The sequence below is a fragment of the Carcharodon carcharias genome, chromosome 9 (assembly GCF_017639515.1).
Source record: "Carcharodon carcharias isolate sCarCar2 chromosome 9, sCarCar2.pri, whole genome shotgun sequence".
Classification (NCBI taxonomy): domain Eukaryota; kingdom Metazoa; phylum Chordata; class Chondrichthyes; order Lamniformes; family Lamnidae; genus Carcharodon; species Carcharodon carcharias.
The window spans coordinates 5,525,224-5,537,264 of NC_054475.1; the positions used below are offsets into that span (position 1 = coordinate 5,525,224).

The 12,041-nt window shown below is 37.2% G+C and overlaps 1 protein-coding gene across 1 annotated transcript in view; it reads left to right on the forward strand.

Moving 5' to 3' along the window:
• The window catches only part of LOC121282367 (ras-related protein Rab-7L1-like), a 20,221-nt gene extending 8,706 nt beyond the window's left edge, over positions 1-11,515 (forward strand). Inside the window, exons 2-5 of the mRNA XM_041196086.1 lie at positions 4,196-4,267; positions 6,168-6,349; positions 8,564-8,685; positions 8,940-11,515. Of these exons, the coding sequence (XP_041052020.1) occupies positions 4,196-4,267; positions 6,168-6,349; positions 8,564-8,685; positions 8,940-9,063 (500 nt within the window). The 3' untranslated portion in view covers positions 9,064-11,515. The remainder of the gene's footprint in view (positions 1-4,195; positions 4,268-6,167; positions 6,350-8,563; positions 8,686-8,939) is intronic.
• The last annotated feature ends 526 nt before the right edge of the window (positions 11,516-12,041 follow it).

Sequence of the window (12,041 nt, forward strand, 5' to 3'; positions counted from 1 at the left end):
CTGCACATGAGGAAATGGTTTTTGAAGATTCAGTTAAGCTTTGCCATTTTTCTTTCAAGGTGAGAGAAAGGAAGGCATGTATGAAGCATTGTGAAATATTAGCAGCCCAAGAGATTGACAGTTTCTAGTTTTGAAGTACATCATTCAGCAACAGGTATATGAGGAAATCTGCTTAATGTAAGTAAGGTGATGGATGTGGGTGGCTGGGGAAGAGTGAAACCATACCAATTTCTTCCAAATTCTTGAATTGCTTTTCAGAATGTGGGTTGACAATTAGTGCCACAAATTCTCTCAAGGGTCCAATAATTAAGGGGTGAGGTTTGCAATTTGGAGTAAAGTAGTCAAATGGATTGAAAATCAGTGAGTCCACTTGAATGCTCTTGAACAGTACGTGCTACCAAATCGTAAATTGCTAGTAATTTCATAAGTGGAGTAAGCTTGTTTTGTAATAGCTTTATTCTGCCTCTAACAAACACCACTGTGTATGTCATGCACAAATGAGTTTAAGCTTTTGTTCTGTAGGCAGACCTATGATATAGATTGTAGATCTCACTTTAACTGCAGTGGCCCTTGGGAAAATTAATGAGACACTCTTGTAGCTCGGTTCCTTTTTTACACCCAGAAACCAAAATGGTTCTAGTTGTAGCAGAAGCAGAATAGCAACCTCACGTCAGTTTAAAAAGGCTATTTTAAAACTGAATAAACATTCAAGTTTAGGTTATCCTTTAACTTAATATGTAGTAGCATAATGATATTGTCTGTTCCACAGTGAGAATGTGCAATAAGTAATGTAATGGGCGCTGTTTAATTTTTAGGGAAACTTTGTGCACATGGGAAGTATTTTAAAACAATGCCATCCCTATATTTCAACAGTTTTGCACCCGATAAGGCACTTAACATTCACAAGGTACACAATAGAGATAAGTGTACATTATCGATACTGCTGCCTAGTACATATTCCTGTAACGGGTAGACATTTCCTTTTAGTTCTCATGTGTAAAGCATGGGTATTTCACAGAGCCAAAATTAGATGGGAAGGATTGTGTAACCTTAATGGAAAGAGAATTGGGCAGTTTTTCTAATATGCATGTGCCCTGCCCTATACTATTTTTCTGTGCTAAGCACAGGTGATTTTCTGTGTGTCCCGGTGCTAAAGATTAAAATCTACCCCAATATTAGTCACAAATGCAATTTCTCACATGGAGAAAATGATGGTGTCTGTCACCCTCTGACTCCCCAAAGCCTGTCCACCATCTACAAGGCACAAGTCAGGAGTGTGATGGAATACTCCCCGCTTGCCTGATTGAGTGCATCTCCAACAATGCTCAAGAAGCTCAACATCATTCAGGACAAAGCCTGTTTGATTGGCACCCCACCCACACACATTCACTCCCTCCACTGACGCACAGTGGCATCAGCGTGTACCATCTTCAAGATGCAGGAACTCGCCAAGGCTGCTTAGCACCTTCCAAACCTATGACTACTACCATCCAGAAGGGCATCAGACACATGGGAACACCTCCACTTGGAAATTCCCCTCCAGGCCACCCACCATCCTGACTTGACAATATATCACTATTCCTTCACTGTTGCCAGGTCAAAATCCTGGAATTCCCTCCCTAACAGCACATTGTGGGTGTTCTTACACTGCATGGACTGTGGCGGTTCAAGAAGGCAGCTCACCACCACCTTCTCGAGGGTAATTGGGGATAGGCAATAAATGCTGGCCCAGCCAGTGATGCCCACATCCTGTGAATGGGGGGTAAAAAAAAAAGTCAAAAGTATAATGGGAAGTTCAACAGCTTCAGTTCATTTCAGTATTTCAGCTACCAGCTTAGCAAACTGATAACGTCTCTTGGCTCTGAGCAAGATGATTGAGGTTTCTCTGTGATTTGAGAAATAACCTAGATTGACACTTCAGCATAGCATTGGGAAACGTTGGTGCAGGAAGTGCTGCCTTTCAGATAAGCCTTTAAACCGAGGGCCTGCCAAATGTGTAAAAGACCCTATGCTACTTTTTCCAGAATATGGAATTTTCCTGGCTAAAATTTGTCCCACAACTGATTGATTTAACCAGTCATTTATTTTGTTACTGTTTAAGGGGCCTTGCTGTGTGCAAATTGGCTGTCTTTGCAGCACATGAAAAGTAATTCATCAACTGTAGAATGGTTTGGAATGTCCTGAGGTTGGAAAACTGCAGAGAAACACAGGCTCTTCACCTTTCTTGCAGATTCCATAGTAGTTTATAGTAACTAACTTCAGCATTGTTTAAAAAGGTGCAGAAAAGCCTTCATAACTTCAGCTTGTTCAGTATTTTAATAAAGTAATGTCCTTATGTAAATGGATGTCACTGGACTTTGATCAGATTATTGCTACTTAAGTTTAGGAGTCATTATCTAGCTAAAATGCAGAATTTGAATTTTTAACACTGGCAACGAACCCATGGAACAGGATTTCAATGAACATATAGCCAAAGATTGTAAGTTTGAAACCTGACCTTTCTGATAATTAAAATGTAAAGATGAAGCGGCCTATATAATAAATGTAAAGTAGATGCAGTGGGATTCTTCCTCTTTTGTTCAAAAAAAAAGTCCTGTTCACAGGCATAATCTTCAAGTGCAATTTCTAACTTTGGAATGTACGTCTTTGTGACATAATTAGCAGTGATGCAATAAAATGACTCAATAGACTGACTTTTCTCCGATCTATTCATTTCAGTACTACATATTCCTCAATTTTAATTGATATACATATTCAAAACTGCTGGCATCAGCTGGCTCACTCGGTATTATGGACATTAAAATGGAAATCTTTTGAAATTTCATGTAATTCTAGAAGGGCTGTTTCAAGGTTGGTGCTGTCCCATCCTAGGAAGGGGGAAATTGAAGTTCATTTTAGTTCCTTGGAACTACAGATGCTGAAAGGATTTTTTTCATCAGAGGAGTTGGAACTTGTAATAGTGCCTTACTGTCAAATGTTTTGTTCAGGAAGGCTGTTTATTGGTGGACCTGGAGCAGAGTTCTCTTGGTTGGGTCATTATTTTTTGGAAAGCTGGGCTAAATTTTGAGGCCAGCAGCAAAGCAATGGTTCTTGCTGCTGATCTTGAAGAATGGTGCCCACAATGATCCAACAATCTCTTTGGTGTGGATTTGCCCTTTTCATGATGGCATTTTAAATCTGGCAGCAAGTCAAGGGAATCGCTAGGCATCCAGCAGCAACGAAATCAGCAAGCTGGCAAGTCACCAATCACAGAGGTATTCTCATGGACAGCAAATGAGGAAATAACCACTGAATCCCTTCACTTTTTTAACTTTAAAATTTTGCAGATGGTGAAATAGATGATGGGGGTGTAAATATGGAGTTACGGTAGAAGATGACATTTCAAATGCTTTTTGAAAATTAAAATGTGAATTCCTGTTATGAAGAAAGTTGACATGTCGCATATACAGTTAGCTTTTCAAGGCCAGTGTGGGTATTTAGCAGTAAGAACTGACTTGGTGGTGGTGCATTGCAGTTCACTTGGGAAGTCAGAGTTGCTGTAGCAACATACACATTTTATATGCATATTGTAGCCTGGGTAGTGTTGGTAGAACCTCCAACGTTCTTTCCATCACATGGCTGACCAGGAATCTCTTCTCTTACTGCCTGCCATTGGTGTGTGTTGGTAGAATTTGCAGGTTGACGCTCAACCTCTTTTTGGCTGTTAAGAATGCACCTTCTTTGGCCATAAAGAATGGGATGGGACTCAAATTCTGAGCTTCTGGCTCGGAGGCAGGGATGCTACCCACGGCGCCATAAGCCCTCCTCTTATGGACTTTAACAAGGTGTAACTTTTTTTCAAGGGGTTTTTAACCCTGCGGCAAGAGTAACTGTATAAAAGTGGAAGCTCTCATCAATTCCCTGCTTTGGGATTATACTCTGGGAACCTCAATAGTAAAGATGGGGGAATGTTGAATGACTAACAGTGCCTTCTGTATTTCTGCATTATTCTGCCCATGATCAGGCTTCTGAAGCTACTGTCAGTTTTAATGGATTAATAATGGTGAAAACTGACGGTTTTGCTATCATTACCACCGGAAAATCCAGGCCAGAGACAAACGTCTTCCAACTTTTGGATCTTTGCTAAATTACTGAATATTTTTTAAAAAGTTTTTTCCCCATTCAGAATGTTACAGCTATATCTTATTATTTTCAGTGGACTTTGCATTGAAGATTGTACAATGGTCCGACACTGAAACCGTTCGACTCCAGCTTTGGGACATAGCAGGTGAGCACCTATTAAGATTCCAATGTTAGTGTACCAGTAATGAAATGGGCTGCATTGGGGGGAAAAAATTATACAATGCCAAATGTTATGCCAGCCTCCTGAGTTTTCCTAAGTACAGTAGTAGTCTGTACTGTTTTTAAATCACAGTAACAGTCCTCTAAGATGAGCTTCCCACCATTGGGGAAGAACTATCAGCAGTGATTTAAAATATTGTTCAAAAACAAGATTAAGTTTGCAAGGTAATAATTGACAGCCACGTGGCAAGTTTTCTATTTTGGAAATTGGAGATGTTCTTAACAAAAAAAGCACTCACTGTCGCACAGCCGTTGGGAAAATTCTGGGAAGAAGATAATCTTTCCTTCACCTTCTGATCCAGTATGATGCTGAGAAGAGTGTATGGTTGGGCACCTGATCAAATAGAAAGCAGTTACATTTTTTTTTTAAAACTTACTTCATAAGTAACCAAATACAATGAGGATACTTTTAAGATTTTTTTAAAAATGAGGGACAAACCTTTTTTATAAAGTTTTTTATTTAAAAAAAAAATACTTTCAAGGGTATAATGTGGCATAAAGTCCCAGGTGAACTTGTGTGAAATTTTAATTATTTTTAAAATAATGCCACGGTTTGTTTGGAATTCTTATCAGATTAAATTACAATGCTACATACAAAAAAGTATTTTTCAACTATTCCAAAAGGTAAAGTAAGAGGGCCTCATTCTACTAAATTCTCAACAAACGAACCATTTTTAAGTGAATTGCTAACTCTAGTGATGGGCTGGTTTGCATCTCAGCCTTGCCTGCTGCATACACTTGACCTTCAGTAAGTTTTTGGTGGTTCTGGCTTGGGGGGTATAGTGGGTTTGATGGTGGAAGAAAGGATTGATTTTAACCACAGAAGTGCTCTTGTTGACCTGGTCGCCTGTTGTGGTTGAAAATATAATAAAAACCATTAAGAGCCTTGTAGCTAAGAGATTATGACAAAATATGGAATTATAAATATAAGCATAACTCTTATCCCCATTTATAAGATTCAACTCTAGAAATAAATGGGAGGGGCAGTACTTGATAAACATACAATCCATTACTGGCAGGTAACGGGAGAACATCAGTGTTTTCTCCATGTAAATCCTATTTTAATAGTACAGAGAGTCAGGAGGATGAAGATGTTTCTTTTCCAAAATATTCTGCTTTAAAATGTCTCTAATTAGTTATCCCAATATTGTGCATTGCAGTGTTTTTTTTTTAACATTTTCACGAGATGTGGGCTTTGCTGGCTGGCCAGCATTTATTGCCCATCTCTAATTGCCCTTGCGAAGCTGGGTGAGTTGCCACCTTGAACTGCTGCAGTCCATGTGGTGCATTTGCTTTTATATTGGTGTCCTTGGCAGCAAAAAGTTATCAAATCCTGCCTCTCCTTCGCCATTTGTAAATGGTATAATAGTTGAGTAAAACTTTTTAATATTGCTCTAGTTGTGAATTTTTTTCTAGTTGAAAGAAGGAAAGCATTTCTACCCTGAATGGAGGGACTTTACTTTTGTGTACATGTGTAATAAATTGGCATTTGATAATGTTTCATTTGTACCTAGACTACTCAAATGACTAGTTGCAGCATGAATTGGCTGCTGAGCTTCCCTGCTATCATGTTTTAAAGCTTGCCTAAACAAGTTACTTTATCTAAAATTTCTATCTTTTGTAACACATGAGATACCAATCTGTCTGCATTTTTGTTATGCAGGCTTTGCTGCATAATGATTTTTTTCTCTCTCCCTTCCCAATCTCCCCACAATTTTTGTCACTTGAATTTGCCAGAAAAAGACTTCCATCATCTCAGATGGTGAAAGGACTCCATTGTGGGTCACCATCCTGCTCCATGAATAAATGATTAATTTGTATTTTAGGCCAAGAGCGCTTCACTTCCATGACCAGATTATACTACAGAGATGCTGGAGCGTGCATTGTTATGTTTGATGTGACAAATACAGCAACCTTCCGGAATTGCCTTAAGTGGAAGCATGATTTAGACAGCAAAGTTGCTTTGGTGGATGGAAGCCCTGTGCCATGTATCCTCTTGGCAAACAAGGTGAGTTGAAGTGGATTTGATGCAGCACTTGTTCCAAGATTTATATTCTTTTTCCATTTGTAAAGCAAATTTTCTTAACTCTAAAGTAACCAGGGTGCACTTGGACTAATGTAGAGTAAAACATAATTTGTCAAACTTTTTTTTAAAAAAAAAATCTGGTAGCTAGAACTCAGCGATGCAGAAATCTGACAACAAATGAGCAAAGGCAGAAGATTCCAAGATATGATGTTCTGAAATTCTGTCCGATTCCTCCATGACAACTAATTTTCCATCAACCTTTTGTGACATACAACTTTGAATTCTGCAATCAGGTTATAAGGAGAATCAGTTTTTCATTGAGTGATTGTCTGACGCTTATCAATACAACTTTTAATCCTACTCTAAACCAGATATTTATCCATGTCAGTTTTTAAGATTTAACATTAGTACTTTTGATGAGAATGTATTCCACATGTCTGCTGCCTTTGGAGGAAGAACCTCTGATCCTTCTTACTCCTTGAAGCTTGCTGCTTTATCTACTTGTCCACCAGTATTTTAGTTGAGGTTAAGTGTTAATAAGCTGCTTGGGTTTTTATTTTGGCTTAAATAACTTAATCAATCAACCCTCAATCTTTTCCTTGATTTGAGAAGTAAATTGTCAACCGTATAACTTGAACACTCCTATTTGAACTCTGCAGTGCATCAATACCTTCTTTCGAAGGAAGAATGAAGGAAGTTGTCTCAATATCTCTTTTCCAATGTTGAGGATTTTTCCTTTTTCAAAGATAAAATGTAAAAAAAAAAATCACCATTTTGACCACTGTTTCCAGTACTTGATTTGTAAGATTCATCTTGGATCCTATTAATTCTTTTGCAGCAATCTTTCATTGGCTATTTCCAAAATAAGACGTGTTTAAATCTTTCTTTTTCATTTCCATCTTTTTCAATGTATGCAAACAAATTTTGTTTTCTGATGTACATCATTTGCGTTCTTCCACTTTAAATTTCATCATCCTTAACCCAGCTGTTCAGATGCATTTGAATGCGATTAATCTGCTTGCATAGTTTGTAGCAAATTGTTTTTTGCGCAAGTTTCTTTTACATGGCCCTTTTTGAGTAATATTAAACAACAAAAGACCCAGAACAGACTACTGTAAATCTAGTCAGTACCCAATGTGCACACTTGACCCCCTTCTAGTGTTGCCTTTGTTTACCCACACCATTTTTTGGTGCAGTTACGTAATTTGACGTTGCCAGTTTTTAGTTCTTGAAAATAATTCTGCTTGATTGCTGGGTTGTTGGGTTACTTTAATCAACTGGTTTTATTTTTGGTATTTTACAATTGTTTGTGCATGCATGCAGTTTGTCTCTGGCCTTTTAAATACATTTAATAAACATAACAGCACATCATCTCGGAGTTCCCCTGTGCGCTCGGTACTGGTGAAATGTGAGTTTGCAGTTCCTTCATCTTGAGCAAAGTTGGCAGATGGAAACCTGATGTCCCCTTCAACAAATGGCTTCCAAATCAGAAGCAAAGGCAGCTCTGCATACCCTCTGGCAACAGAGCAGTATTAGCAGGAGTTTGGGAGCAGGTTTCGAACCTCTTTGCCAAGCAGATTTGTGGTCCATGGCAGCTTGAATTTAAGGAGAAAAAAATACGGGTAATGAATTGTTAAAATAAAGTTAATACTGAAAAATTAACCACTAGGTGGTGCTAAAATTATTGGGATAAACTGCAGTGCTGTGGAGCAGTATTTTAAATAACACGTGTGAATTGTAAAAAAAAGTTTGCAACATGATTAAATATTCTATGGCTATCTTTTTTCAAATATACAATAAAGCTGTGACCAATACTTGGTTTTTTTTGCCATACAATTTGGATGGGATGGAAGATATAATTGAGTTAATTCTGATAATTAAGTAAGATCTTGGTTTTATGACTTAAATTTTCAGAACCATCTTTACCAGCTGCAAAGAAGAAATACTCCCCCCACAACTAGGAATTGAAATTAAATCTTTACCTTTTGATGGCCCCTCAAAAGCTCTTTTTTTAAAAATCTCATCTATTGCTATAGTTGTTTAGTACATAAGTGGTAGTCATTTTAAAAATGCAAAGGGTTAATTCCCTAAACTGGAATTTTATTTGGATAATGCTTCGTATTTTAATAGAAAAATACTTTTTTGTTCACCTTTTTCTCCTCTTCTCCCCCACCCCCCACCACCCTTTGCAAATAGTGTGACTTGTCAGAATGGGCAATCAGCAGAAATGAGATTGATCTGTTCAGTAAAGAAAACCATTTTGTTGGTTGGATTGAAACTTCTGTGAAAGAAAACAAGAATGTTGCTCAAGCCATGAGGTGTGTTGTGGAACTGTTCCAAAGTATTCACTGTTTTGGAATTTGTTACTGTAATAATAGAATAATTTCAGGAAATTTTAAAGACATTGCTTTTTATTTTGCTGCTTTGTAAAGCATTCTGTATTCTTGTATACGTAGGGAAGCAAAAGTGGTGTAATTTATTTAAAATTCAAACGTTTTTAGAGTTCTGAACAGTAATCTTGTTCTGTAGATGGCCGTTTTAACATAAAATCCCATTTTCTTTGTTTTTCCAGAGTATTAGTAGAGTGTTTGATGTCAAAGCCTAGTTTGGGATCTCCGGCCCAAAACCAAGGGGATTACATTCAGCTAAGGGACGTGCCCAAAAGTGAAAGTCATCAGAATTCACCATGCTGTTGAAAAATCATAACACTACATGTGTCGAAGGATTTTGTATGACCACCGTGTCTTAAGCGTTAAATTGACTAGTTTTCACCAGACTAGTTCTGGAGGAATTCTGAACATTGAAATATTGTATGCTTCACAACCATGTAAGTTGATGCCAGTTTTTTGATTATTAGATTGATGTGATCTTTAATCAAAGTTTTAGACTGGTTAGTGGGCTAAATCTACTAAAATTCAGCTCTAGACTCCTGGTAGACATAGGGTTAGAAGTCTAACTTTGTAACTTCACTACCAATAGTAATTCATAAAGATATGGACTCGAACAAACTTAGCTTAAACCAAGTAAGGTTGACCTTCAGTATTATAAATTTGTGAACTGTTCTTGGCAGTTGCTTTTTAAATTGATGTTTGAGCTCCTGTCCTAACTTTGGAGTTTGATCTGGGGTCAGGGATGACAAAAATGAACAGCTCGCTCGATTTCTGTTTCAATGGTGATGAATTGTTCACATCATACATGTGTATTGTGCCAATGCCTCTGGAATATTGTACATATCAAATGATGAACATTCTGTACTATACTTGATTCATGCTATTGTACATATTGTATTCTGTGATAAGAGACTTTTACTTTTAAAAAGTAACAACTCAGATAGGATATTGCAGACTTACCTCCACAGGGATAGAAATTTAACAGATCCTAGGGAGCCTAAAACCATTTGATTTAAAGCATGTTATTACTAGCTTTTATTACTGCAATTTAATGAGGCAGTAAATCATTTTATTGAGCTCATTTTTGGAAAGCATCAAATTAGCAATTGTCTTTAGTGGGTTAATGTGGAACATAAGGCACACATTACAATGAGAGTTTTTTCAAATCTTTTTAATTAACTATATGTATTTGTGTTTGCTGCAGAATTGCAATTCATTTTTTGTAAGACAAATATTGCTTCAACTAAGAAGCTCCCCAGTCCAGTGCTGATATTCTGTCTTTATTTAACCAGTCATGCCAACACCTAGATGCAGCTTTTGTGAGTGATTGACTATTAGTATATCTGTGCTGAAATTTCTGGCATCAGGTTTTATATTTAGCATCTATATAAGCCATACTGAAATTATTTTGCACATTATAATTATTTTGGGTAGATAACATTTTGGGAATTTCAGAAAATCTAAGGCCTGGATTCTGAGTTTGACTATTTATTAAATATAATTTCATTGAAAGAATTTGGATTTAATGAATCAGGAAAATCCATTACAATTTTGTTACTGTTGCCTTTATTTCACCAACTTAGTGCCTTTTGAACATTTTTTTTCCTATTTTCTTCACATTGGAATCACTTTCGTTTTCTGTACCTGCAACTGCAGTTTCACCGAATTAATGTGCATTTTAATTGGTTTCTAATGTTTAAATTCCCCCCCTTCCTTACACAATACTTAGCCAAGGTGACATAGGATTGTCTTCCAGGCCTTTTAGGGCTAAGAGTTAGCACTGAAGTTGGACTTTTATACTGTGCTTTCTGCCCTGTCCATAAATCTCTTTAATTTAATTGTTTATAAATAGTGACTTTGGGGAAATTTTTGATAATCACATGAACATTTTGATCACTTTAAGGTTATTTGTAACTTCTAGTAAACAATTGTTGTAAAAAGAGCCTTCTGAAATAGTTTTGAATAATCAATATTTATGGCAGCTTTAGAAGTGATTTGGGTGATATGGCTTGAATTACCAGGTTATAACTTACGGGTTGTCTTTGGGTACTAATTCATTTGAAAAGGTGAATTCCTGTGTTGAGGTTTCTTTTGGGATGAGAATTTATATTAGATTAATCTACAGTCTGTAAAATACAAGGGAAAGACTGATCTTGTTGCTATGAAATAATTCTGTTTTTAATGCATTTGCAATGGTATTATGCATAGCATCCAGCATAGTACTTCCCTCACAGCCTGCAGTCTGAAGTAGTTGTTGGCACATTAAAAGGAAATACAATGCACGTCTTTTTTTTGATAATTGTGATGTAGGCTATGGTGTTCCTTTTTTATAATAAAATCCCAAAATAGTTGCTGGTCACCTCATGAATGGAAAGAAGCCCCCCACCCCCGGCCTTCCAGACCTAACAAACTCCGGATAAAATTTGAATTGAGCTTCCTGCTCTCTCAGCTCTCTCTCAACTGTGTATACATTTTGTAAAGAAAAAATGCAGGCTGTGATTCTAAAATAATAGCTCATCTCAGGACTATGACTGTGGTGATCTTGATGAAATGCTTCAAACTAGCAGCTTATGCTGCCATCTCAACCTTGAACTGCATGCTTGTATTTGTGACTAAGAATGCAATCCTGTTGATTTACTTCTATATTTTGATACCATTATGAACTTCTTGACAAGCACTTGTATAGTAGTTTTTGCATCCTTTATTATGCAAAATGTATATAATATATGTAAAATAAAGAATTTATTGTTTTTTTTAAGAAGTGTTGTAAACATGAACTTTGGGAGGAAAAGGTTGGATATTTTGGATTTTGCTATGGTCTAAACCAATTCCAAAAACCTTCCATGATTAAAAGGAAAAGTAAAGTGCAAAGCAAATTGGGACAAAACTACCACACGACGCTCTTGTGTTGCTGCAGTGCCTAAAGGATGGTGGATAAAGAGATCAGCTGCATTTCGTGTGCCTAGTTATTTGGAAAATGTCTACTTTGTAGATCATAAGATGTAGGAGTAGAAGTAGGCCATTTGGCCCATCGAGTCTGCTCTGCCATTCAATGAGATCATGGCTGATCTGATAATCCTCAACTCCACTTTCCTGCCTTGTTCCCATAACCCTTGATTCCCTTAATGATTAAAAATCTGTCTCTCTCTCTGCCTTGAATACACTTAATGACCCAGCTTCTATGGTCAAGAATCCCACAGATTCACTACCCTCTGAGAGAAGAAATTCCTCCTCATTTTAAATGGGCACCCCCTTGCTCTGAGATTATGCCCTCTGGCCCTAGA